Source organism: Ranitomeya variabilis, chromosome 2, assembly GCF_051348905.1.
Source record: "Ranitomeya variabilis isolate aRanVar5 chromosome 2, aRanVar5.hap1, whole genome shotgun sequence".
NCBI classification, from domain to species: Eukaryota; Metazoa; Chordata; class Amphibia; order Anura; family Dendrobatidae; genus Ranitomeya; species Ranitomeya variabilis.
Genome location: NC_135233.1, coordinates 349,964,072 through 349,988,230, shown reverse-complemented (window position 1 = coordinate 349,988,230; position 24,159 = coordinate 349,964,072). Strand labels below are relative to the sequence as shown.

At 45.6% G+C, this 24,159-nt stretch overlaps 1 protein-coding gene across 6 annotated transcripts in view; it reads left to right on the top strand.

The window, feature by feature from the left end:
• Nucleotides 1-24,159, top strand: part of SIPA1L3 (signal induced proliferation associated 1 like 3) — a 137,957-nt gene that overhangs the window by 85,556 nt on the left and 28,242 nt on the right. For all 6 annotated transcript variants that reach the window (XM_077285545.1, XM_077285542.1, XM_077285544.1 and 3 more), the window contains exons 11-14: nt 2,462-2,736; nt 7,648-7,893; nt 9,681-9,827; nt 10,310-10,407. In XM_077285545.1, coding sequence (XP_077141660.1) covers nt 2,462-2,736; nt 7,648-7,893; nt 9,681-9,827; nt 10,310-10,407 — 766 coding nt within the window. The remainder of the gene's footprint in view (nt 1-2,461; nt 2,737-7,647; nt 7,894-9,680; nt 9,828-10,309; nt 10,408-24,159) is intronic.

The window sequence follows — 24,159 nt, the reverse complement described above, 5'->3', positions numbered from 1 at the left end:
TTTTTAGGAACAATTGGGGTCCGAGATATTGGCCCCCTCCCTAATCATAAGCCCAGTTTAATTCTCACCACTGCAGCCGTCATTGACCCCTGTGAGTAAATAGTAGGAGAAACTGTATGTAAGGTGACCAAAGTCATTTGTCAGATGCTTCCAGTAAAAAGCAGCTGCTTTTTTCCCCAAAAAAACCAACGCCACTTTCATCCACAGACTGCGCAATTTGTCACACGATTGGGAGTAGTCATTAAACCCATTGATTTTGCAAAAAATTTACTGTTTATTTGGAGCGAGATTCCCCGCTACGATCAGATCCAGCTCTTATTACTGCAGGTTAAGTCTTAGCTGCTTTTGTGAATCGCGAGAGTAGGATTTAAAAGGAAGCGATCCTCGGAAAATCACAAAAATAGGTTTTAGTATTAAGTCTATGGTTTAAATATTTTTGGCCTTTTTTTTTCTTTACATCACATTCTGTATTAAAAATAAAAAATAGAAATCTTGAAATTCTCGCCTACCACCCCTCCACCTTCCACAAAAATGCGATTAAAAAAAATACAAAACATAATTTCCCATAGACCTCAAAATGGCACCAATAAAACTCAAGTCATGATTAAAAAAAAAATCTATCAATTGAAAAAAAAAGTTACTATTTTCCAAATGCGGCAACTGAAGCCAATTTTTTTTTTTGCAAATATAATTAATATTTACAAAACTGAGTCAAACTTGCTATGGCCATAAGCGGCAGCGGTAAAGCAACAACAAAACTTACAGCGCAGTTTTCCTCATTTCTTTGAATTTTTTATTTTCTCCGTTTGTCAGTACATTATATGGTAAAGTGAAAACTGCAACTCGTCCCGCTGGGAAAAAAAAAAGTTTTCCTAAATCTGTCAATTGGAAAAATGTGTTTTTGAAGGCACAGAGAAAAGTGAAAAATAGCTGGGGTTAAAACGATATTTAGGAGCCTCAAAAGATCTTATCGGGTAACCAAAAATGCAATACATGCGGAATGCAATAGCAAAGTGGAGAGAGGTTATGTATTTCTCATGATCGTAGGGGTCCGACCGCTAAGACCACCCCCTTTCCCCACTGATCCTGGGAACGGGCGCTGCTTCCTTCTTACTGTTTTTCCTTCTACACTGATGCTGCGGCCACCACTGTGCGAGAAGTGAGCGCATCTTTTCTGCACGGCCAGTACCTGCGTGTATGAAAAACTGCTTGCTGTCATTGAATTGCACAAGGCACAGCCTGTAACAAACCGTGCACCCTTGTGTTAATTAATATTTATCAATCCATTACTTATAAATGCGATATAAGCAGCAATAATAAAATTCTAATTTTGCGGAAAAGGAAAAAAAAATGCACAAATGGAAACCACCTCGTCATGTCTACATCCATGTTAGGACGCTTCTCTGTAGAGCGCCACGCCGTACGTCCCGCTGGAGTGAAGTGTGCCGCTGACGTGCCGTCTCTGTGTACCCGCTATTGTCTTTCCTCCTCGATCTTTACTAATATTGTGTATATTATGTGTACTTCTCTTCATTCTGCTATGTCTTTTTAGTTCTCGTGGATGATTTATCTATGTCTGCTGTATCGGCAAAAGAGAGTTTTCGCTTATGTGTCTACTTACAAATGGCCTGTCGTAACCTTTTTTTTTTTATATATATATATATATATATTTTTGCATTTTTTTTTTTTTTTTAGTTTTCCGTTTGTGCATGATGACTTTTTTAATTTATGCAGAATTTTATTCTTGTGACTTTTATTGCATTATTATATATTGCATATTATATTTTCAAAGTAACGGATAATAATAATAAAGATAAATAAAGTATGAATAAAGATGGATGCTTTTTCTATACTTGTTGTGTTCTGTTGGCTCAGTGCGGTTGTAAAAACGTACTTATTTTATGTAAAAAAAAAAGAAAATAAAAATCTGTTGCTACATTGAAGTTTAGTAATACATTACTTTAATATAGAACGTTGATAATAGATATATATATATATATATATATATATATATATATATATTAAACCCCAGAGCTGTAATCATAATTCTGCTGGTTGTCCTATAACACAGGGGAGCGTTTAGTATTTCCTACATAAAGACTGCATCTTTTTTCAGAATGTAAAAGTTAAGCTTTGTGCAGACATTGGTGAGCAAGAGGTGATGGCAGATTTCATCAGTGAGGAGTGCAGAATTATGAATGCAGCTCTGGAGGATAATTCTGTAAATTGAGATCGATATGGAGTTACTCAGAATTTCCTGTAGATTTCATAAAATTTTGCCCATAGGTGAATAAGTTTATAAAGCATTTTAGTGTATGGGGGTAGGGTGGGGGACCTCTTGGGTAGTATTTTGCCAATTTTTGGGTCTATACTGGAGTTTATTGTATAAGCATCTGAAGGATTGGTCAGGTTATAATGTGTGATGTAGCCCGGAGAGTAACTCCTCTTATCTCCTTATCAGATTATGACGAAAGGATGCGAGACTGTGGACATGACCTTACGCCGGAACGGACTGGGTCAGCTGGGTTTCCATGTAAAGTACGACGGTACTGTGGCAGAAGTCGAGGACTACGGATTCGCGTGGCAGGCGGGTCTGCGGCAAGGCAGTCGACTTGTAGAAATATGCAAGGTGGCCGTGGTGACACTGAGCCACGATCAGATGATTGATCTGCTCCGCACGTCTGTCACGGTGAAGGTGGTGATCATACCCCCACATGATGATGGAGCCCCCCGAAGGTAAGAGGGTCCTGTATGCTAAAACAGGAGATGGGCTCAGATGAGTTTTCTGAGAATGCATTGTTGAAAATTTTCATAAAAACACCAAGGTTACTTACCGGTAGCCGGTTTTTCCGGAGCCCATGACAGCACACCTGAGAGAGGGATCCGCCCAGTCAGGACAGGAAACCTACTGAAATAAAAGGGCGGTACCTCTCCCTTGCTTCAGTTGGTTTTCAGAGCATGAGAGGCCCCCTTGGTTAGTACACATGGCAATCTACCACCACATTATAATAATAACAAAAAACACCCAGCTAAAAGTGCTCACCAAAGGGTGAAAAAGAAGGGAGGGAATATACAGGTGCTGTCATGGGCTCCGAAAAAACCGGCTTCCGGTAAGTAACCTTGGTGTTTTCCCGTCTCCCATGACAGCACACCTGAGAGATTTTTGGAGAAAGAAACACCTTAGGGAGGGACCACCGCTTGTAGCACCCTTCTACCAAAGGTAAGGTCAGTCGAGGAGTATAGATCCAGTCGGTAGTGTTTAAAGAAGGTAGACGGTGAGGACCAGGTAGCGGCCTTACAAATCTGATCAATCGATACCTCTGCTTTTTCTGCCCAGGAAGTAGCCACAGCTCTGGTAGAGTGAGCCTTGATGCCTTCAGGGATCGGGGTACCACATGAAGCATAGGATAAGGAAATAGCCTCCCTAATCTACCTAGCAATAGTACCTTTGGATACTCCATATCCCTTCTTGCTACCCTGGAAAGCTACTACAAGATTTTATAAAGCGGGACACCCACCTTATTGGAGGCCAGATTACAATTATATAAGGCTCCTAACGCCGACACTTGTACTTTGAGCGTATTGGTTGCCAACCCTAGTTGTAAACCTGTTTGTAATAAATCTCAAAAATAGTACCTACAGGAGCCTCGTCCCCCAAAGGTTGCCCTGAGAAATCTAGAAACTTTTTCCATCCCAACATCTCTAGCGTTGCCATGACTTCTTTTATTTGTGCCAGGCAGTGTACTGCCGAATTCCCTATTATAAGGAAGTCGTCTAGATACGGAACTATAACCACATTCCGAGAACGGAGGAAGGACATGACCTCTGACATTAGCTTGGTGAATATTTTTGGCGCTATAGACAGGCAGAATGGGAGGGCAGCGTATTGATAGTGCATGAGACTTCCTTGGACATAAACTGCTACTCTTAGAAATTTTTGGTAGTCCCGATGGATTGGGACATGGTAGTAGGCGTCCTTTAAGTCTATAGCCGCCATGAAGCAATTTGGGAACAAAAGCTTTATCGCTGTATTTACAGACTCCATTTTGAAGGAGCAATTTACTACCGACTGATTGAGATTTCTTAAATTGCCAATAGTTCTTAATGACCCGTCCGGTTTTCCCAATGGAACTCTACAGAGGGCACATTCCTTGTTCCTTGACTTGGTACTAGCCTTCCTCGGCGCCTGCCAAGTAAACAGAAAATGTAGCCCATTACCACCAGGGTGACATTCACGAAGATCACTCACCACCCGCTGACCATGAAGGGTACCGGATTCTGAGGCTGGATAGGAGCACGGACAACATCCCTCCTAGAGGCTGAAGAGTCCTGTAACGTCCGACCAGGACGATTGCCGCTCCTTCCACTAGAGCGGCTACTTTTCTTAACACGTTGGTGAGCAGGTGCGTCACCTGATAAGGGCAGTGCTCACCGCCTCTTCCGGTACTTATGCTCCTCTCCCTCCTCCTGTATCCCTCCGGGAAGCCTGAATCGTCGCCGCTGTCTGAGCCATGGGCGCCGCCATCTTGGATCCGGCGCGCAGCTCCAACGTCACGCAGGCACGCCCATTCCCAGCGTGCCTTGCGCGCAACGCCAGCCGCGCACCCGGAAGTCACCGACCACAGAGGGGGAGAGAGCGGCGTGGCAGACACAGAATGGCCCCAGGACCCCGGACTGTGCTGGCCCGACAACCGCACGTGCGCAAGAGCCCGCAGGATCTGCGAACGGCGCTTCCAGCATCCTGAAGGCCGGCATACAGGCGCCCTGCCTGCCCTTCCAGTGCCGGGACAGGAGTGGGTGAGTGGAAATCCTCAATCAAAATACCGCCGTGATTCAGCACAAGGGTTCCCATCAGGACAGGAAACCCAACTGAAGCGAGGGAGAGGTACCGCCCTTTTATTTCAGTAGGTTTCCTGTCCTGACTGGGCGGATCCCTCTCTTAGGTGTGCTGTCATGGGAGACGGGGAAAAAATGCATTGTGTGAACACTACCTAACTATAATGAACTGGTGTCTGTTGTTCCCTGTTATCAGCTCGGCTTATTAATTCATAGGGGTTTCAGGAGCCGTGATTGTCTTTCCTGACGTCTGCTTTTATTTCTCCATTTTCCATTAACTGACAATTCTGGAGCAGCTTTGCTAATTCTGCTTTGTGCCGTTCCTCTGTTATTCCTCATGGAAATGAATGCGGTAATTTACAATGAAGATTTGCCCTTCTGCCTTGCAAAAGGGGGTAGTGTTCAGTGTACGGTCCTGACGCTGTCGCCATCGATTGGACCAGGGAACAGTAACATAAGGCTGTCAATTTATTCATATATTCAGGAGGAATAAGTGGAGCGTTACAATATAAAAACAAAAAACACCCCGCGCTGCATGTGGGCAACAAGAGGGATTTTTAGGACCTAAAGGGACTATAAAGTGGAAGAGCTTCATAGGAGAGTGTTCATTCAGGTTCAAATTCACTAGGGAGGGAAAAAAATGCAAAAAATAAGTTAGAATATTATCTATAATATAATGCTGGGAGCGTCACTCTGTCCGTAGCCTTTATAGACTGCTCAAGCGCCTGCACAGTCTGGACCCCACAGAGCGACGCATCCGGAGATGACTATTTTGGCCCAGGAGATCGCGGTATGTGTAAGCACTGAACACATTGCGCGATGTCCGACGGAGAATGAGGGACGTGCCAGGAGGGGGTGAGTATGACGGGGGAGGGTGAGTCTTGCTGTATTCACCTGTCCCCGTTCCACCGCCGGGCTCCGTCTTCTGCGTCATCTAGCTGTGACGTTCAGGTCAGAGGGCTTGATGACGTGGTTAGTGCGTGCCCTCTGACTGAACAGTCACAGCTAGAGGACCCGGAAGACAGACTGGCGGTGGAACGGGGACAGGTGAATATCGCAATTGCCGGGGGCCTGAGCCAGCGGCAACTCTGGCACCTGACTCCCATAGCGCGCTGGTGTCCCCGTCTGCTCAGACCCCCGGCGATTTTTTTTAAATCGCAGCAGTAGCATACGGGGCAGATTATGCTATGGAGCATCTTATGGGGGCCATCAACGATGGGAGCAGCACATGACAGAATGGGGGCGCAGGATGGGAGCAGCACATGACAGAATGGGGGCACAGGATGGGAGCAGCACATTACGGAATGGGGCTCAGGATAGCAGCACATCACAGGATGGGGGCGCTGGTTGGGAGCAGCACATGACAGGATGGGGGCGCAGGATTGCAGCAGCACATGACAGGATGGGGGCGCAGGATTGCAGCAGCACATGACAGGATGGGGTCGCAGGATGGGAGCAGCACATGACAGAATGGGGAGCAGGATTAGTGCAGCACATGACAGAATGGGGCGCAGGATGAAAGCAGCACATGACAGGATGGGGGCGCAAAATGGATGCAGCACATGACAGAATGGGGGTGCAGGATTGCAGCAGCACATAACAGAATGGGGGCGCAGGATGGGAGCAGCACATGACAGAATGAGGGTGCAGGAGGGGAACAGCACGTCAGCATGGGGACGCAGGATGGGAGCAGCACATGGCAGCATGGGGGCGCAAGATGAGAGCACAGGAAGAGAGTAGCACATGACAAGATGGAGGCGCACAAAACAGGATGAGGGCGCAGGATGGGGGCTGCACATGACAAGATTAGGGCGCAGGATGGAAGCAGCACATACTAGGATGTAGACCATATGCCAATATAAACGCTCGCCACCTGGGTGTAGAATGGGTTCAATAGCTAGTATAATATGTTATTAGAATATTAAGTTAGAAACATTCATAATGATGCATGCCCCTGTCAAAACCCAAGTGATGGCAGCTTCTCTTCCATTAGCAAGAAGCGGTGTGTATGGCAGATCACTTTTTTTTTTTTTTAATTACCATCCAATAATCCAGAACATTTGTTAATCTGCCATCTAGCAGGAATTGTTGATGCTGCATTAAAGTGGTTTTCTCCTGTTCCCTAGCTATAATTTTTAAAAAATCTTTACTCACCCTCCCCTGGTCCAACACAGAGTCTCCACCAATGTAGACTGTAGCTCCGCAGCCAATCGGTGAACTTTGGCTGGAGTGAGCAGCTTGAGAAGAGCCGCTGAGTTCACTTGTTGGCTGCACTGCTGCAGAAGCACTGCTGATACTGGAGCAACAGCAGTGACTCAGCGATGGACCTGGGGAGGGTGACTAAAACAGTTTTTTTGTTGTTGTTTAAACGAACTATAGCCAGGGGACACGGGTTTTCTTTACTATACATTAGCAGAAATAATGCTGAAATAGCCGAGAAGCGGCAGGGTGCAGTCTGTGACACGTGCACACCTGCTTTCCATAGGTTTTTGCAGATGTTGCATATAGTTGTTGCTGCCTATGAACATACATGTTAATACATATTTTGTGCAGAAGGCCTCCTGCTGATATCGGCTCAGATTGTCAGCTCTTTTGCACTTTGTTTCTTAGGAAAGGAGGTTATTGCTGAGCTGTTGAGTACACCGCACCCGTTTCTAGTCTGGCAGGACAAGTCTTAACACAGAGATAGCAGCAGAGCAGTCCCTGTAACGTCCCCGAGCCGCCCGCCGTGGGGGTTGTGCTTTCGTTGTGCCTGTACATGTGGAAAGACCTCTGTGCATTTAACATTCTTTGTGTTTGTTTTCTCTATAGAGGATGGTCCGAGTCCTATGAACTCTGCTCCATGGACCACAAGGACGCAGAGAACGCCACGTCTAGTTCCCGGCCTCCGTACCGCAGCAACACAGCCTGGCAGTGGAGCGGCTCTGCCACCCATCACGGAGCCAGTCCTTCTCAGAAATGGGTAACCCCGAGCTATGCACTCTCGCTAAACCGGCCAGCAAAACCAGGGACGGCGGTGCCTGTCCGAGAGCCCCAGGCACAGCACAATACCAGGAGGTGAGTGAGCCCCTTGTGGCTGAACGCAGGATTGCAGCTTGTAGTTTAGGGCAATGCATGGACGACTTCCTTTGTTTTTCGCAATTTTAAGGCTTCTTTAGGGGCATAGACAGTTCGAAACGTGTATTACACTGAGGTGCTGTGTGCAAAAGTGCGGCACGAAATAATCTGAGCCGCATTACTGCACTCTCATGTCACCATTCCTCTTGATCACATCCCCATGCTAGCCCTTTTTTTGTTGACCAGTCACAACCCATCATGTTGGTAGTAAACTTGCAATAGAATCATTATATGTTTATGCTCTACTCGTCAAATTGTCCATCGTTAGGAAAATATGGCTGCTTTCTTCCAGAAACAGCACCGCCCTTGTCTGCAGGTTGTGTCTAGTATTGCATCTCGGTCCCATTAGCTCTATAGAATGGAGATACAATACCGTATACAACCTGTAGGCAGGTGTGGTGCGGTTTGTAGAGGAAAGCCACGCTTTTCTAATCTTAAAGGTCCGTGATGATGATTGGGGTGCCAAACTGGACAGTTGCATAGGGTCTGTCTCTGAGTGGAACATGTAATCAATCACTCTCCTGGTTAGAAATTGTATGGACGTAGTGTTTGGACTGCGACGTTGGTGTTTGTTCATTGAATGACACTTTTGTGCTGGAAGTGTGTATGGCAGTGCTATGCGGACACTAAATGTTTTTATATTATTTATTATTTCATATGAAAGTATTATTTAGGCACTATGTAGTGGTTTTATAAGAAATAAAAGTGTGACTTTTATTTCATATATTGTGTATTTTAGCACTGTGGCTGTATTATTGGAGCACTGAATGCTAATATTTGATTTATGGAGGTATATCGGCACTATCTGGCAGTGTTATTAGAGCATTGAATGGAAATATTTGGTATTTTATGGAGGTATTTAGGCACTGTGTGTTGGTATTATTAGAGCACTGAATGGTAATATTATGTGGTGTTTTATAGAGGTATATCATCACCATGTGTCCGCGTTATTAGAGCACTGATGGTAATATTATTTGGTGTTTTATGGAGGTATATTAGCACCATGTGGCGGTGTTAGAGCATTGAATGGTAATATTGATGATTTATGGAGGTATTTAGGCACTGTGTGGCAGTGATACTTGAGCACTGAATGACAGTACTATTGTAGGACAGTATTTAGATACTGGCAGTGGTGTTGTTGGAGCAATGAATCACATTACTTACTATTGTATGGAGGTATTATTTAGGTGCCATGTGGCGATGTTATTACAGAAGTGAATGGAAATTGTGCACTATTGCATGGTGGCATTTGGGTAAAAAGTGCTTTTGCATTTGCCTTGTATATATGTTTCTGAATGATGAACATTATATTGCCTGTCGGTAAGCGGATACTTTGCATGTTAGTCATGGCCCCTGACACAGGTTGTCTGACAGTGTAGCCTGGCTTCACAGGAAAGCGACTGCGGCACGTTGTCCCCACATGTGACTCGGCCTTTGATCCGCTACACATGGCGGGGTGATGATGGTGCCGATCCCTCCAGCAGGTAAACATTAGGTCACCCTTTCCGCTCGCACAGGTCGCCTCCGCACGCCCCGCGCTCTCATCACATCACAATACGTAGGGAAACATTAATTACACTTGATGACCTAGTCTTGAAAAACTGGCGCAGCGTGTGCCAGGCAGTCAGATGAGGCAGGTGTGACAAGGGAGGGGACGCCCGTAGGGCCCCGGAGAGACTTTCACCCGTGTCGCCAATTTCTCATATATGCTAATTTCCTGTACGCAGGCCGGTGAGTTACCCAGAGACGCCATATGTCGCCACGTCCCAGACTGCAATCGACAAAATGCAGCCTTACAGGCACCCCTCCGGGAGCTTCTCTACACCGACATCTGCCGGGGCCGGATACAACCGCTATAAACCCACCGCGGACAGGTGAGACCAGTGTCGCCATACACAATGGCGCCGTTGGCGTGGCCTTAACCTGTCATGCCATTAACCTCTGCAGGCTTATAATGTAGGGGCGGTATAAACTCCTGGCTGCAGGGGAGCGCAGATGTAGCAGAGTTATCATTGGCTTTGCATTAGGGTTTTTTAATGGCTTTCCATTGCTGCAGATAAACCTACTAAATTATTGTAAAGGGTGACCATGCACCTGAGCGCTTTGGCCAATGGCTATTTTTCGTGACCCCTACACACATGCATGCTCTGATTAGTCGAGCGTGCATGTGTTCTCAATAGGGAGAGGAGAATTAGTCACTGCTGGACACTTCTAGGACAAGGGAAGGTGACACAAAATGCAAAATTAATTTTTCGAGAAATCTATGACTTCATTATGATCCTGACACATTTGGGGGGAATTAGCGCAGCAGAGGGGGCCGTTATACTATACCAGTAATATGACGTCTGTGTTACAGGTTTGGCACCCCCCAGCGCACCGTTTTACAAGCGGAGTCCTATGGTGCTCAGGACGGGATGACCAGTCAGGAGATGGCTGTAGATAGACATAAACCAGGTGAGCGGAATATCCACTTCCCTCCTATGCTCCAGGTGAGCGGAATATCCACTTCCCTCCTATGCTCCAGGTGAGCGGAATATCCACTTCCCTCCTATGCTCCAGGTGAGCGGAATATCCACTTCCCTCCTATGCTCCAGGTGAGCGGAATATCCACTTCCCTCCTATGCTCCAGGTGAGCGGAATATCCACTTCCCTCCTATGCTCCAGGTGAGCGGAATATCCACTTCCCTCCTATGCTCCAGGTGAGCGGAATATCCACTTCCCTCCTATGCTCCAGGTGAGCGGAATATCCACTTCCCTCCTATGCTCCAGGTGAGCGGAATATCCACTTCCCTCCTATGCTCCAGGTCAGAGATGCAGAATCCGTGTCTCTGGCCTCTGTTATGTGCAAGATGTTTTTGGAGACAGAGAAATTTTAGGCTTTCTAATAAAAAAAAGAAAGCTATACTAGCGGTCTCTAAAGTCGCACACCCTATTTGATGTTTGGCCATCGGCTGCACCTGTCCACATCCAGGACGTCTTTTTACATTGCAGCAGCTGCATGTGCAGAATTCTGTATCTGCAGCGCCATCTAGTGGCAGATTGATGAAAGAACCTTTTGTTACTGGTTTAATATCTCTAAATGGCACATCTTCATTATAAAGAAACAGAGCTTCATAATGGTTTCTATATATAATGTGCAATAATCTATATCACATTTTAATTTGGTAATATGGGCCATTAATTCCCTATTCTGGCAAAAAAAGCCCCAGATCTGTGCCCAAAGCTTCTGATAACTTATGCTATGTTCACATGTTGCTTTTTTCTGTAGTTTTTTTTTTTTTAATGCAAATTAAAAGATGCTTTTTATAATACCAACAAACTGAATTGGAAGCTGAGCCTAAGAAATGAAACCTTGCAAAATAACACAGAGGACCGTGATTGCACAAAAACCTATGAAGAGAAAAAGAAGTCCTGCAAACAAAAGGTGCATACAATGAACAATTTTATTGAAACAAAACTGATGGTGATAACTTTAAAAATTCTGAAGAACTTTGAGCAAACATGGTTAAATATGAGTTGCGTCTAACATTGCATACTGTGCACACCTTGCAAGTCCAGCTTACATCAAAGTAGTAGATAAATGCATAAAGGTGTAGTATTATCATGGCAAGTTCCTCATTGATAAAAGTGCATATTTAACTGTTTGCTCAGTGTTTTTTCACTTCTTGTATGGCCTGCTAACATCTCCGAATTTTTTAAGTTTTTACCATCCCTTTTTTTTTTTTTTTCTTCAGTAAAATTGTTCATTCTATATACCTACATTGTTTGGAGGACTTCCGTTTCTCTTCATAAGTTTCTTGAATTGGAAAACTGCTGCTTTTTATAAAATAAAAAAAACTGCAAAAAACCCTGCCATCAGATTTTGCAGCCTTTTTTGGTGATTATTCCCAAGTTTAAACCATAGTGCCTTGATGTCCTCACATGAGCCTGGATGTTGGGAGTAGTGCAGTTTATTTTAATTAGTGATAAAGTAAGCAATGTTCTACCTACTCCATTCCCTACCAGTGTGTGATGGCTAAGAATGCCCTACCAGTGTGAAATGAACAGTGCCCTACCAACTTCATGCCCTACCAATGTGTTAGGTAAACAATGCCCTACCAACTCCATGCCCTACCCAGGGCCGTATTTGCCACTGGGCACTTGAGGGCACGTGCCTGGGGCGGGAGCATGCTGGGGGGGGTGGCACCCGAGCAAGGTGTTTTTTTTGTTTTTTTTTTTTATTTTAGTGCGTGTTCTTAGTCTGGTGTCGGCTCGCCCACCCACCTCAGTCAGTCTTCAGAGCAGAGATGTTGCAGGGACGAGTCATGTGACCTGCCTGTGTCACGTGGTTCCTAGTTCTCCTCAACACCTAGCAGGAGCTTCTCCGGTTCACTGCAGATGCAGCCAGGCTCCCTGCTCTGCCGAGTGACCTCCAGCAGGCCAGTGCTGTGTGTCCTGTCTGACTCCTCAGTCCGCTGCAGCTGGTGGGGGGAGGAAGGAGGGTGGACTGCACAATTTGTTTTACTTATGCCATGAGAATGGGAGGCAGACTTTGTGCTGGGAGTTTTAGAAGCTACAGGAGGGATATGCCTCCCCCAGTCTCTGGAGCAGGGGTTACTTACTAGCTTATAGCTGTGCAGCTTGAGTGGAACTACAGGTCCCAGCACACACTGCAGAGCCGCAGCTTAGTGGATGGTGCAAATTGGCTCCGTGCATTAAAAATCTAGTGAGAAGCCTATGGTCTTACTAAATATAACACAGAATTACTGCACAATGTGCCTAATCTCCAGGTGTCAAGACTTGGGCAAAATTGTTACTAGGAGACCGGACAGCGGCGGCACCAGTATGGATGTAGCAGAGCTGAGGCGGCATCAGTATGGATGTAGCAGAGCAGAAGTGGCATCAGTATGGACGTAGCAGAGCTGAGGCGGCATCAGTATGGACGTAGCAGAGCTGAGGCGGCATCAGTATGGATGTAGCAGAGCAGAAGCGGCATCAGTATGGATGTAGCAGAGCAGAGGCGGCATCAGTATGGATGTAGCGGAGCAGAGGCGGCATCAGTATGGATGTAGCGGAGCAGAGGCGGCATCAGTATGGATGTAGCGGAGCAGAGGCGGCATTAGTATGGATGTAGCGGAGCAGAGGCGGCATCAGTATGGACGTAGCAGAGCTGAGGCGGCATCAGTATGGATGTAGCAGAGCAGAGGCGGCATCAGTATGGATGTAGCGGAGCAGAGGCGGCATCAGTATGGATGTAGCGGAGCAGAGGCGGCATTAGTATGGATGTAGCGGAGCAGAGGCGGCATCAGTATGGACGTAGCAGAGCTGAGGCGGCATCAGTATGGATGTAGCAGAGCAGAGGCGGCATCAGTATGGATGTAGCGGAGCTGAAGCGGCATCAGTATGGACGTAGCGGAGCTCAGGCGGCATCAGTATGGACGTAGCGGAGCAGAGGCGGCATCAGTATGGATGTAGCAGAGCTGAGGCAGCATCAGTATGGACGTAGCAGAGCTGAGGCGGCATCAGTATGGACTTAGCAGAGCTGAGGCGGCATCAGTATGGGCGTAGCAGAGCAGAGGCGGCATCAGTATGGACGTAGCAGAGCTGAGGCGGCATCAGTATGGACGTAGCAGAGCTGAGGCGGCATCAGTATGGATGTAGCAGAGCAGAGGTGGCATCAGTATGGATGTAGCGGAGCTGAAGCGGCATCAGTATGGACATAGCGGAGCTCAGGCGGCATCAGTATGGACGTAGCAGAGCAGAGGCAGCATCAGTATGGATGTAGCAGAGCTGAGGGAGTCGTGTGTTATCTGGGGGAATCGTATTGTGGTTTCTTATATACCACATTTATTGGGCATCATGTTCCTCTGCTCACATTACGTCTTGTACTAATGTCCCATCATGTTCCTCTTGTACTAATGTCCCATCATGTTCCTCTGCGATGTTCTGACATAACCCCGGGGGCTGCTGGTCTAATACACAGCACATACAGGGCAACATGACCGCTTCAGCTCTGCTATATCTGATGGTTTACAGTTATGTGCAGCTATCCGCCTCTGATGTGTCCCATCTCCCCTCTCTAAAAGAGGACAGGACTCAGCAGTTAGTGGAACTACAAGTCTAAGAATCTCCTTTATCAATACAATGGGACTTGTTTGATTATATTAACCCCTTCATGATGGGAGCTTTTTTCGTTTTCCACTCCCCTTCTTCCCAAAGCGATAACTTTTATTTTCCCGTGAATATGGCAATGTGAGGGCTTATTTTTTGTGGGACTAGTTGTACATTTGAACAACACCATTGGTTTTACCATATTGTGAGCTCGAAAATGGGAGGAAAAAAAGTCGATGTGCGGTGAAATTGCAAAAGAAGTGCAATCCCACACTTGTTTTTTGTTTGGCTTTTTTGCTAGATTCACTAAATGCTAAAACTAACCTGCCATTATGATTCTCCAGGTCATTACGAGTTCATAGACACCAAACATGTCTAGGTTCTCATTTATCTAAGTGGTGAAAAAAACTTCCAAAGTTTGCTAAAAAAAAAAAAAATTGCGCCATTTTCCGAGACCTGTAGCGTCTCCATTTTTCATGATCTCGGGTTGGGTGAGGGCTTATCTTTTGCGTGCCGAGCTGACGTTTTTAGTGATACCACTTTTGTGCAGATGTGATCTTTTTATCGCCTGTTATTGCATTTTAATGCAATGTCGCGGCAACCAGAAAAAGTAATTCTGGTGTTTTGATTTTTTTTCCACTATGCTGTTTAGCCATCAGGTTAATTCATTTATTTTTTTTTATTGATAGATCGGGTGATTCTGAACACAGCATTACCAAATATGTGTAGGTTTGATTTTTATTTTTTATTTTGATTTGGGTGAAAGGGGGGTGATTTAAACTTTTATGGTTTTTTTTTTGTTTGTTTTTTTTAAACACTTTTTTTTTTTTTTACTTTTAACATGCTTTAGTAGCCTCCATGGGAGGCTAGAAGCTGGCATAGTCTGATCTGCTCTGCTACATAGAGGTGATACATAGGTCGCCTCTATGTAGTAGAATTACAGCATTGCTATGAGCGCCGACCACACGGTGGCACTTATAGCAATCCGGCATCAACAACCACAGAGGTCTAGAGGATACCTCAGGTTGTTATGGCAACGCAGCGCTGACCCCCGATCACGTGACGGGGTCAGCGATGCAAGTATTTACGGCTGCGTGACGGAAGCTCTAGTTAAATGACCAATGTCAGCACGAAAAAAAATAAAAATATAGAGCTACATGGGCATATACATAGATTCGACCTCATTCATTCCCTATGGGACTTGCGGACTTGGTGAGACAATTTCCATTGCTGCAAGTACCGCATTTGCAGGATCGCGGCAAAACCGCAAGTGCCGCACATTTCCGCAAGTCCCATAGGGAATAAATGAGGCCGAACGCAGTGTTGCCGTAAGTGATCCGTTACGCGGCAGATGCGGAAAAACTGCCGGATCTGCCGCAAATGGCAAAAATCGCTGATGTGAAAGTAGCCTCAGTCACTGCTGACAGTGTCTGCATTAATCATACTGACCAATGGGGGAGGCAGCACGAAAAGTGCCTAGGGCGGCATAAACTCTACTACCAGTGTGTTAGGTAAACAATGCCCTACCAACTCCATGCCCTACCAGTGTGTTAGGTAAAAATGCTCTACCAACTCCATGCCCTACCAATGTGATAGGTAAACAATGCCCTACCAACTCCATGCCCTACTAATGTGTTAGGTAAACAATGCCCTACCAACTCCATGCCATACCAACTCCATGCCCTACCAATGTGTTAGGTAAACAATGCCCTACCAACTCCATGCCCTACCAATGTGTTAGGTAAACAATGCCCTACCAACTCCATGCCCTACCAATGTGTTAGGTAAACAATGCCCTACCAACTCCATGCCCTACCAATGTGTTAGGTAAACAATGCCCTACCAACTCCATGCCCTACCAATGTGTTAGGTAAACAATGCCCTACCAACTCCATGCCCTACCAATGTGTTAGGTAAACAATGCCCTACCAACTCCATGCCCTACCAATGTGTTAGGTAAACAATGCCCTACCAACTCCATGCCCTACCAATGTGTTAGGTAAATAAGCCCTACCAACTCCATGCCCTACCAATGTGTTAGGTAAATAAGCCCATACCAACTCCATGCCCTACCAATGTGTTAGGTAAACAATGCCCTACCAACTCCATGCCCTACCAATGTGTTAGGTAAATAAGCCCTACCAACTCCATGCCCTACCAACTCTATGCCCTACCAATGTGTTAGGTAAACAATGCCCTACCAACTCCATGCCCTACCTATGTGTTAGGTAAACAATGCCCTACCAACTCCATGCCCTACCAATGTGTTAGGGAAACAATGCCCTACCAACTCCATGCCATACCAATGTGTTAGGTAAACAATGCCCTACCAACTCCATGCCCTACCTATGTGTTAGGTAAACAATGCCCTACCAACTCCATGCCATATCAATGTGTTAGGGAAACAATGCCCTACCAACTCCATGCCATACCAGTGTGTTAGGTAAAAATGCCCTACCAACTCCATGCCCTACCAATGTGTTAGTTAAATAAGCCCTACCAACTCCATGCCCTACCAATGTGTTAGTTAAATAAGCCCTACCAACTCCATGCCCTACCAATGTGTTAGGTAAACAATGCCCTACCAACTCCATGCCCTACCAATGTATTAGGTAAACAAGCCCTACCAACTCCATGCCATACCAACTCCATGCCCTACCAATGTGTTAGGTAAACAATGCCCTACCAACTCCATGCCCTACCAATGTGTTAGGTAAACAATGCCCTACCAACTCCATGCCCTTCCAATGTGTTAGGTAAACAATGCCCTACCAACTCCATGCCATACCAGTGTGTGAATGAATCCCTGACAAACTCCCTGCCCTATCATTGTGAACTGAACAGTGCCCTACCAACTAAATGTCCTACGAATGTGTGAAATGAACGATTCCCTACCAACTCGATGCCCTGCCAATGTGTGAAATGAGCAATGCCAATCCAGCCCAATGCCCTATCATCTCAATACTCTACCAAGGCAATGCCCCATGAATGTGTGAAATGAACAATACCCTAACAAATCAATGCCCTACCAGTGTGTGAAGTCAGCAATGCCCTACACAATCAGTGTTCCAGAAACGTGTTGGCTAAAAAATGCCCGATTTAATTAAATTTTCCCTTCTGTTTTTACATTTGCAGTTGTGTATATTTTTCATGAACTCCTAACCTTAGTTCACGGCTGCACTCCATACTTGAATCCAGTATTTCTATTCAGTATAGTCACTATTTTTTCAGAAATTTTTTTTTTCCATTAAATAATGTTTTATACTTTCACTTGGGTGGAAAATTCACATTGTTGGCTTATCACCTTGTGGTTTTCTTTCTTCCATGATGAATGCAATGCTGGACTTTGGGATCCTGAAAAATGCAGCAAAAAGGCAGCAAAACTTGCATTTTGTCTGCAGCTTTCTTTTTTTACTGCCAAGAAATCCAGTTTTGGCTGCAAAAAAAAAAAAAAAAAGCAAAGTGTGAACCTGGCCTAAAGAAAATAGGGAAACTGTGAGAATATTCTGATGATTTACGGTAATGGAGAAAGGGGATTCAGTCTAAGGACGTGGGTGTATAATTGATGGCATGTCATGGGGGATCATGTGAGCCGTCTCCTCTGAATCATGTGAGGAATGCTCCGTGTGCCGTCCGGCTGTTTTTTGTAATACACGCCACTTTTAGAGGAGTAAAGGATCAGTGACTTGTGCGGAGGGTGTGCAATCTAAAGGTAAGGAATTTGGGTTGAAAATTAGGTGAGATGGGATTTGTAAAACAGCCATTAATGCTAGAATTTGTAGATGAGGAGGACCGTGGGGCGTAAATTTGGCTGAATAGTCCTCATAAGAACGGAAGCAGTGGGTGAGGTCAGACATCGGCTGCATCAGGATTTCCTGGTTCCCTAAGCTTCTCTCACCTGCTTTGTATAGCACATGCAGAGCAAACACATGGACCGGAGAAGGATGATGGGATAACACCGGGTATACGGGGGTAAGGCAGGAAACCATCTGAGTTTTTGGTCGATTTTCGGACTATCGTGTATGCAGTCATTCTGCTCCAGAACTTCTGGAAGGAGGAATTGTATCATTATAAGATACATGATTTGTACCTGTCCTGTACATACGCCTTTCATGTGCACATGTCTTTTAAGGGCTATTTCCAATGTGTAACTCACTAGGATATGTCATCATTCTAATATCGGTAGAGATCTGACCGGCAGCTACAGTTTCCTCCACAGCCAGGTAGTCAGAAGTGTCAGGAGGTTGGAAGGAAAGTCTATGAGGACTCAGTGAGGTCCTAAAGGTCCATCCCCCAACAATCATGAAGACGAAGCCTTAATATATGCCACCACTTTATAGGATTGGAGTACTCTAAGGGTACTGTCACACCGTGGCACTTTTGTCGCTACGACGGTACGATCCGTGACGTTCCAGCGATATCCATACGATATCGCTGTGTCTGACACGCAGCAGCGATCAGGGACCCTGCTGAGAATCGTACGTCGTAGCAGATCGTTTGGAACTTTCTTTCGTCGCTGGATCTCCCGCTGTCATCGCTGGATCGTTGTGTGTGACAGCGATCCAGCGATGCGTTCGCTTGTAACCAGGGCAAACATCGGGTTACTAAGCGCAGGGCCGCACTTAGTAACCCGATGTTTACCGTGGTTACCAGCGTAAAAGTAAAAAAAAACGAACAGTACATACTTACATTCCGGTGTCTGTCCCCCGGCGTTCTGCTTCTCTGCACTGTGAGCGCCGGCCAGCCGGAAAGCGAGCACAGCGGTGACGTCACCGCTGTGCTTTCCGGCTGGCGCAGACACAGTGCAGAGAAGCAGAACGCCGGGGAACAGACACCGGAATGTAAGTATGTACTGTTTTTTTTTTTTTTTTACTTTTACGCTGGTAACCACGGTAAACATCGGGTTACTAAGCGCGGCCCTGCGCTTAGTAACCCGATGTTTACCCTGGTTACCCGGGGCCTTCGGCATCGTTGGTCGCTGGAGAGCTGACTGTGTGACAGCTCCCCAGCGACCACACAACGACTTACCAACGATCACGGCCAGGTCGTATCGCTGGTCGTGATCGTTGGTAAATCGTTTAGTGTGACAGTACCCTAAGGTCAATTCCAAACATCTGGGCTCATATCACAATACCCAGCCTGGCTGCCTGGTCACCCGAACTAACCTCGTAGACATATGCAGTATATATAAGGCAGGTAGCTCATATTAGGAGTCCTGGCTGTCGGGCCGCGTATTCTGATCTGTGCAGAGTCCTTGAACATAGACCGTGTGAAACCGTTCTAAAACATATGTCATCAGAATTTGCAATACAAACCATGTACATTAATAACTAGATCTTGGTCCTGCTGAGGCTGGGTTATAGATTGTGAAAATCTGTCAAATTGTTGTATGTTCAAACCAATCCAAATAAATTTCAACTCTGTCTTCACCCTTCTAGCCTGATTGACAGCTACTCAGTACCCCTCCTCTCTGCTGCTGCTGCTGAATCTCCACCATCCTATCCTGATTGACAGCTCCTCAGTGCTCCTCGTCCCTGCTGCTGAATCTCCGCCCTCCTATCCTGATTGACAGCTCCTCATTACCCCTCCTCCCTGCTGCTTAATCTCCGCCCTCCTGTCCTGAATGACGGCTCCTCAGTACCCCTCCTCTCTGCTGCTGAATCTCTGCCCTCCTATCCTGATTGACAGCTCCTCAGTACCCCTCCTCCCTGCTGCTGCTGCCGAATCTCTGCCATCATATCCTGATTGACTGCTTCTCAGTACCCCTTCTCTCTGCTGCTGAATCTCTGCCCTCCTATCCTGATTGACAGCTCCTCAGTACCCCCCCTCTGCTGCTGCTGAATCTCCGCCCTCATATCTTGATTGACGGCTCCTCAGTACCCCTCCCCTCTGCTGCTGAATCTCTGCCCTCCTATCCTGATTAACAGCTCCTCAGTACCCCTGCTGCTGCTGCTGAATCTCCGCCATCATATCCTGATTGACGGCTGCTCAGTACCCATTCTCTCTGCTGCTGAATCTCTGCCCTCCTATCCAGATTGACCACTCCTCAGTACCCCTCCTCTGCTGCTGCTGAATCTCCGCCATCCTATCCTGATTGACATCTCAGTACCCCTCCTCCCTGCTGCTGCTGAATCTCTGCCATCCTATCCTGATTATACAAAAAACCCTGTTTGGGAAAGAAGAACAGACAAATCGCGGCGCCCTAAGTGCGTAAACACAATATTATAGTCTTTAAAGGGTGCACAATTTTATGCACTCACCTGATAAAAGACTGAAATGGCTTTAGATTATGTATCCTCAGAATTCCCTCTGAGATACTTTTCAATATACAGGGCTTGCAGCTTGCCTCGGGTGGATCCAAGTGAAAGAGCCAGAGTAAGGCTCACACAGGATGAGTAATTCAAGAAAAGCACATCCAGCCCATGAATGGCAGCGCTTCCCAGGACTCACATTCAAAGATGATATTTCATTTTTTTTATTTTTATTTCATAACTTAAAATAGAAGAGATACAACGCGTTTCGGATACAGTATATATCCTTCTTCAGGTATCATAAAAACACAGTACAAATCCTACTAGTATAAAATTCAATTACACTTATATATAGTATCAAACCTTTTATCCCAGCCTCAGAAACTTGATTTGGGGTGTGGATCAAGTTCAGGAAAACACCCACTAATTGATACAGCCTTGTTAACATTGATGCAAGAAAGAGAGGAAGAAAAAAAAAAAAAACCAAAAAAAAACAAAAACAAAAAAACAAAAAACCTTTACACTCTCTCTATAATATCATTCAATCCATTTGGAAATAATGTTCCCAAACGATATATCCAAAACGTTTCTTTCCTGTTTAAAAGAGAATTCCTGTTTGCAACCCCAGAGGGTATCTGCTCCACTGGAGTTACTTTTATGTTAAAAATTTTATTATGTTTAAGTAGCAGATGTCTTGAGAGACTATGTTTTAAAAAGCCGTTTTTTGCTCTATTTCTGTGGCCATTAATGCGGGAGCGCAGTGTCTGTACAGTGCGTCCCACATATTGCAAACCACAGCTGCATGTGATGACATATACAACATGATCACTACTACAGGTGAGTCTTTGTGGGATTTCAAAGACATCACCAGTATTATTACATTTGATATTTTTAGCTCCATGATCTAGGATCCCACAGGTACAACATTTTTTGGAGTTACATTTGAAAACTCCGGTGCCTTGAAGAACTCCACATAAAGTTTGATCCTTATTTTTATAAATGTTTTTTCTTTTTGAATCCAACTGTTTTTTTAATTTACTGGGGGCCACCAAATTTTTCAAAGTTTTCCCCCTTCTATATGTAATCCCTGGTTTATCAGGGAGATGTTTTCCCAAGACAGGGTCACGCTTCAAGATATACCAATATTTAGAAAGCACAGTTCTTATGACTTTATTTCCCCTATTGAATGTTGTCACAAAATTCAATTTCCAGCGATCATCACTTTTTTCCTTACCAGTAGTCAAAGTATCCCCCTTCCTGGTTTTTCCTTTTAAACATTCCTCCTGTGTTTTTATTTTGTTGTCCCTATATGCACCATTTATCAAATTTTTCGGGTATCTTTTTTCCTTAAATTTTCTTTTTAAAATTTTAGACTGAGCTACATAATCAGATTCTCTCGTACAATTCTTTCTGATGCGATAAAATTGGCTGTGGGGTATATTAACCTTCCACTTCTTGTAATGTGCACTATTGAAATCTAAAAAGCCATTTGAATCCACTTTTTTTAAGTGGGATTTCGTGATGATTTTTTTCCCACTATGGCTGATCTCTAAATCAAGAAATACCATTTTTTCGTTATTAATTTGTGATGTAAACGTGATCCCCCAGGTGTTATTATTGAGCTCCTTTATTAATTGTGCTGCTTCCTCCTCTGTCCCCTTCCATATGATAATCAGATCATCTATGAAGCGCTTATAAAGCTTTATTTTGTCATAGAAAACAGGCTTAGAAAGTGACGATGAGGACTCGAATCGCCCCATGAATAAGTTTGCGAAACTTGGCGCGACCCGAGTCCCCATCGCGGTGCCGAGCAACTGTAAGTACAGTACACCTTCAAAAATGAACACATTGTGTTCAAGAATGAATTTCAGACCCTTTAGCAGAAAATCTTTGTTCGGGGAGCATCTCTGTCTTTGCTAAATAAAAACTCACCGCATTTACCCCCATTTCGTGATCTATGTTGGAATATAATGAATTTACATCCAATGAGATAAAGGAATAGTTATCTTCCCATTCAATATCCCTCAGTTCCTCGATTAATTGTGTGGAATCTCTCAAATATGAAGGAAGAGACTTTACTAGATCTTGTAGAAACAAGTCAATATAATGAGAAAGATGACAAGTTAAAGACCCTATTCCTGATATTATTGGTCTGCCATCCTATCCTGATTGACAGCTCCTCAGTACCCCTCCTCTGCTGCTGCTGAATCTCAGCCCTCTTATCCTGATTGACATCTCGGTACCCCTCCTCCCTGCTGCTGCTGAATCTCTGCCATCCTATCCTGATTGACAGCTCCTCAGTACCCCTCCTCTCTGCTGCTGCTGAATCTCTGCCCTCCTATCCTGATTGACAGCTCCTCAGTACCCCTCCTCTGCTGCTGCTGAATCTCCGCCCTCATATCCTGATTGACGGCTCCTCAGTACCCCCCCTCCTGCTGCTGAATCTCTGCCCTCCTACCCTGATTGACAGCTCCTCAGTACCCTTCCTCCCTGCTGCTGCCGAATCTCCGCCATCATATCCTGATTGACGGCTGCTCAGTACCCCTCCTCTCTGCTGCTGAATCTCTGCCCTCCTATCCAAATTGACCACTCCTCAGTACCTCTCCTCTGCTGCTGTTGAATCTCTGCCCTCTTATCCTGATTGACATCTCAGTACCCCTCCTCCCTGCTGCTGCTGAATCTCTGCCCTCCTATCCTGATTGACAGCTCCTCAGTGCCCCTCCTCTCTGCTGCATCTGAATCTCTGCCATCCTATCCTGATTGACAGCTCCTCAGTGCCCCTCCTCTGCTGCTGCTGAATCTCTGCCCTCCTTGTCATGATTCCCAATGGCAGGGACATAGGCAAAAACAGGACTAGCTCTAGGAAGATGGAATCTAAGCTGACCGCGATGCTGAACCTAACGCACAACTACCAGTGGCCGGGGAACGTGCCTGCGTTTTATCCCTAGACGTCTCGCACCAGCCGGAGATCTAGCTACCCCTAATAGAGGAAACACAGACCTGGCTTGCCTCCAGAGAAAACCCCAAAGTAATAGTAGCCCCCAACATATAATAACGGTTAGTTAAGAAGAAAACACATACGCAGTATGAATACAGGTTCAGCAAAGAGAAGCCCACTAACTAGATAGCAGAAAATACAAAAGTGGACTTCGCGGTCAACTCAAAACCCTACAAAATACCATCCTGAAATGACTTTAAACTCCGGTATCAACTCATGACACCGGAGTGGTCATTTCAGTTCACTAGAGCTTCCAGCAGCAAGATTGATATAAATGCACGCTGGACAAAAGGTACAAATGATCAAACTTATCTGACTCAGCAGACTTGGAGCAGGTAGCAAGCAACAGAGGAGCTCTGGCAACACTGATAGCCGGCAAGTAAATGAGTGAGAAGCCAGACTATATAGGAAACTCCCATTTCCTGATAGGAACAGGTGCACTGGAGATAGAAGACAGAAGTCAACCAGTACCACCAGTAGCCACCAGAGGGAGCCCACAAACAGAATTCACAACACCTATCCTGATTGACAGCTCCTCAGTGCCCCTCCTCTCTGCTGCTGCTGAATCTCTGCCCTCCTATCCTGATTGACAGCTCCTCAGTGCCCCTCCTCTCTGCTGCTGAATCTCCGCTCTCCTATCCTGATTGACAGCTCCTCAGTGCCCCTCCTCTCAGCTGCTGCTGAATCTCTGCCCTCCTATCCTGATTGACAGCTCCTCAGTACCCCTCCTCGCTGCTGCTGCTGAAACTCTGCCCTCCTATCCTGATTGACAGCTCCTCAGTACCCCTCCTCTCTGCTGCTGCTGAATCTCTGCCCTCCTATCCTGATTGAAAGCTCCTCAGTACCCCCCCTCCTGCTGCTGAATCT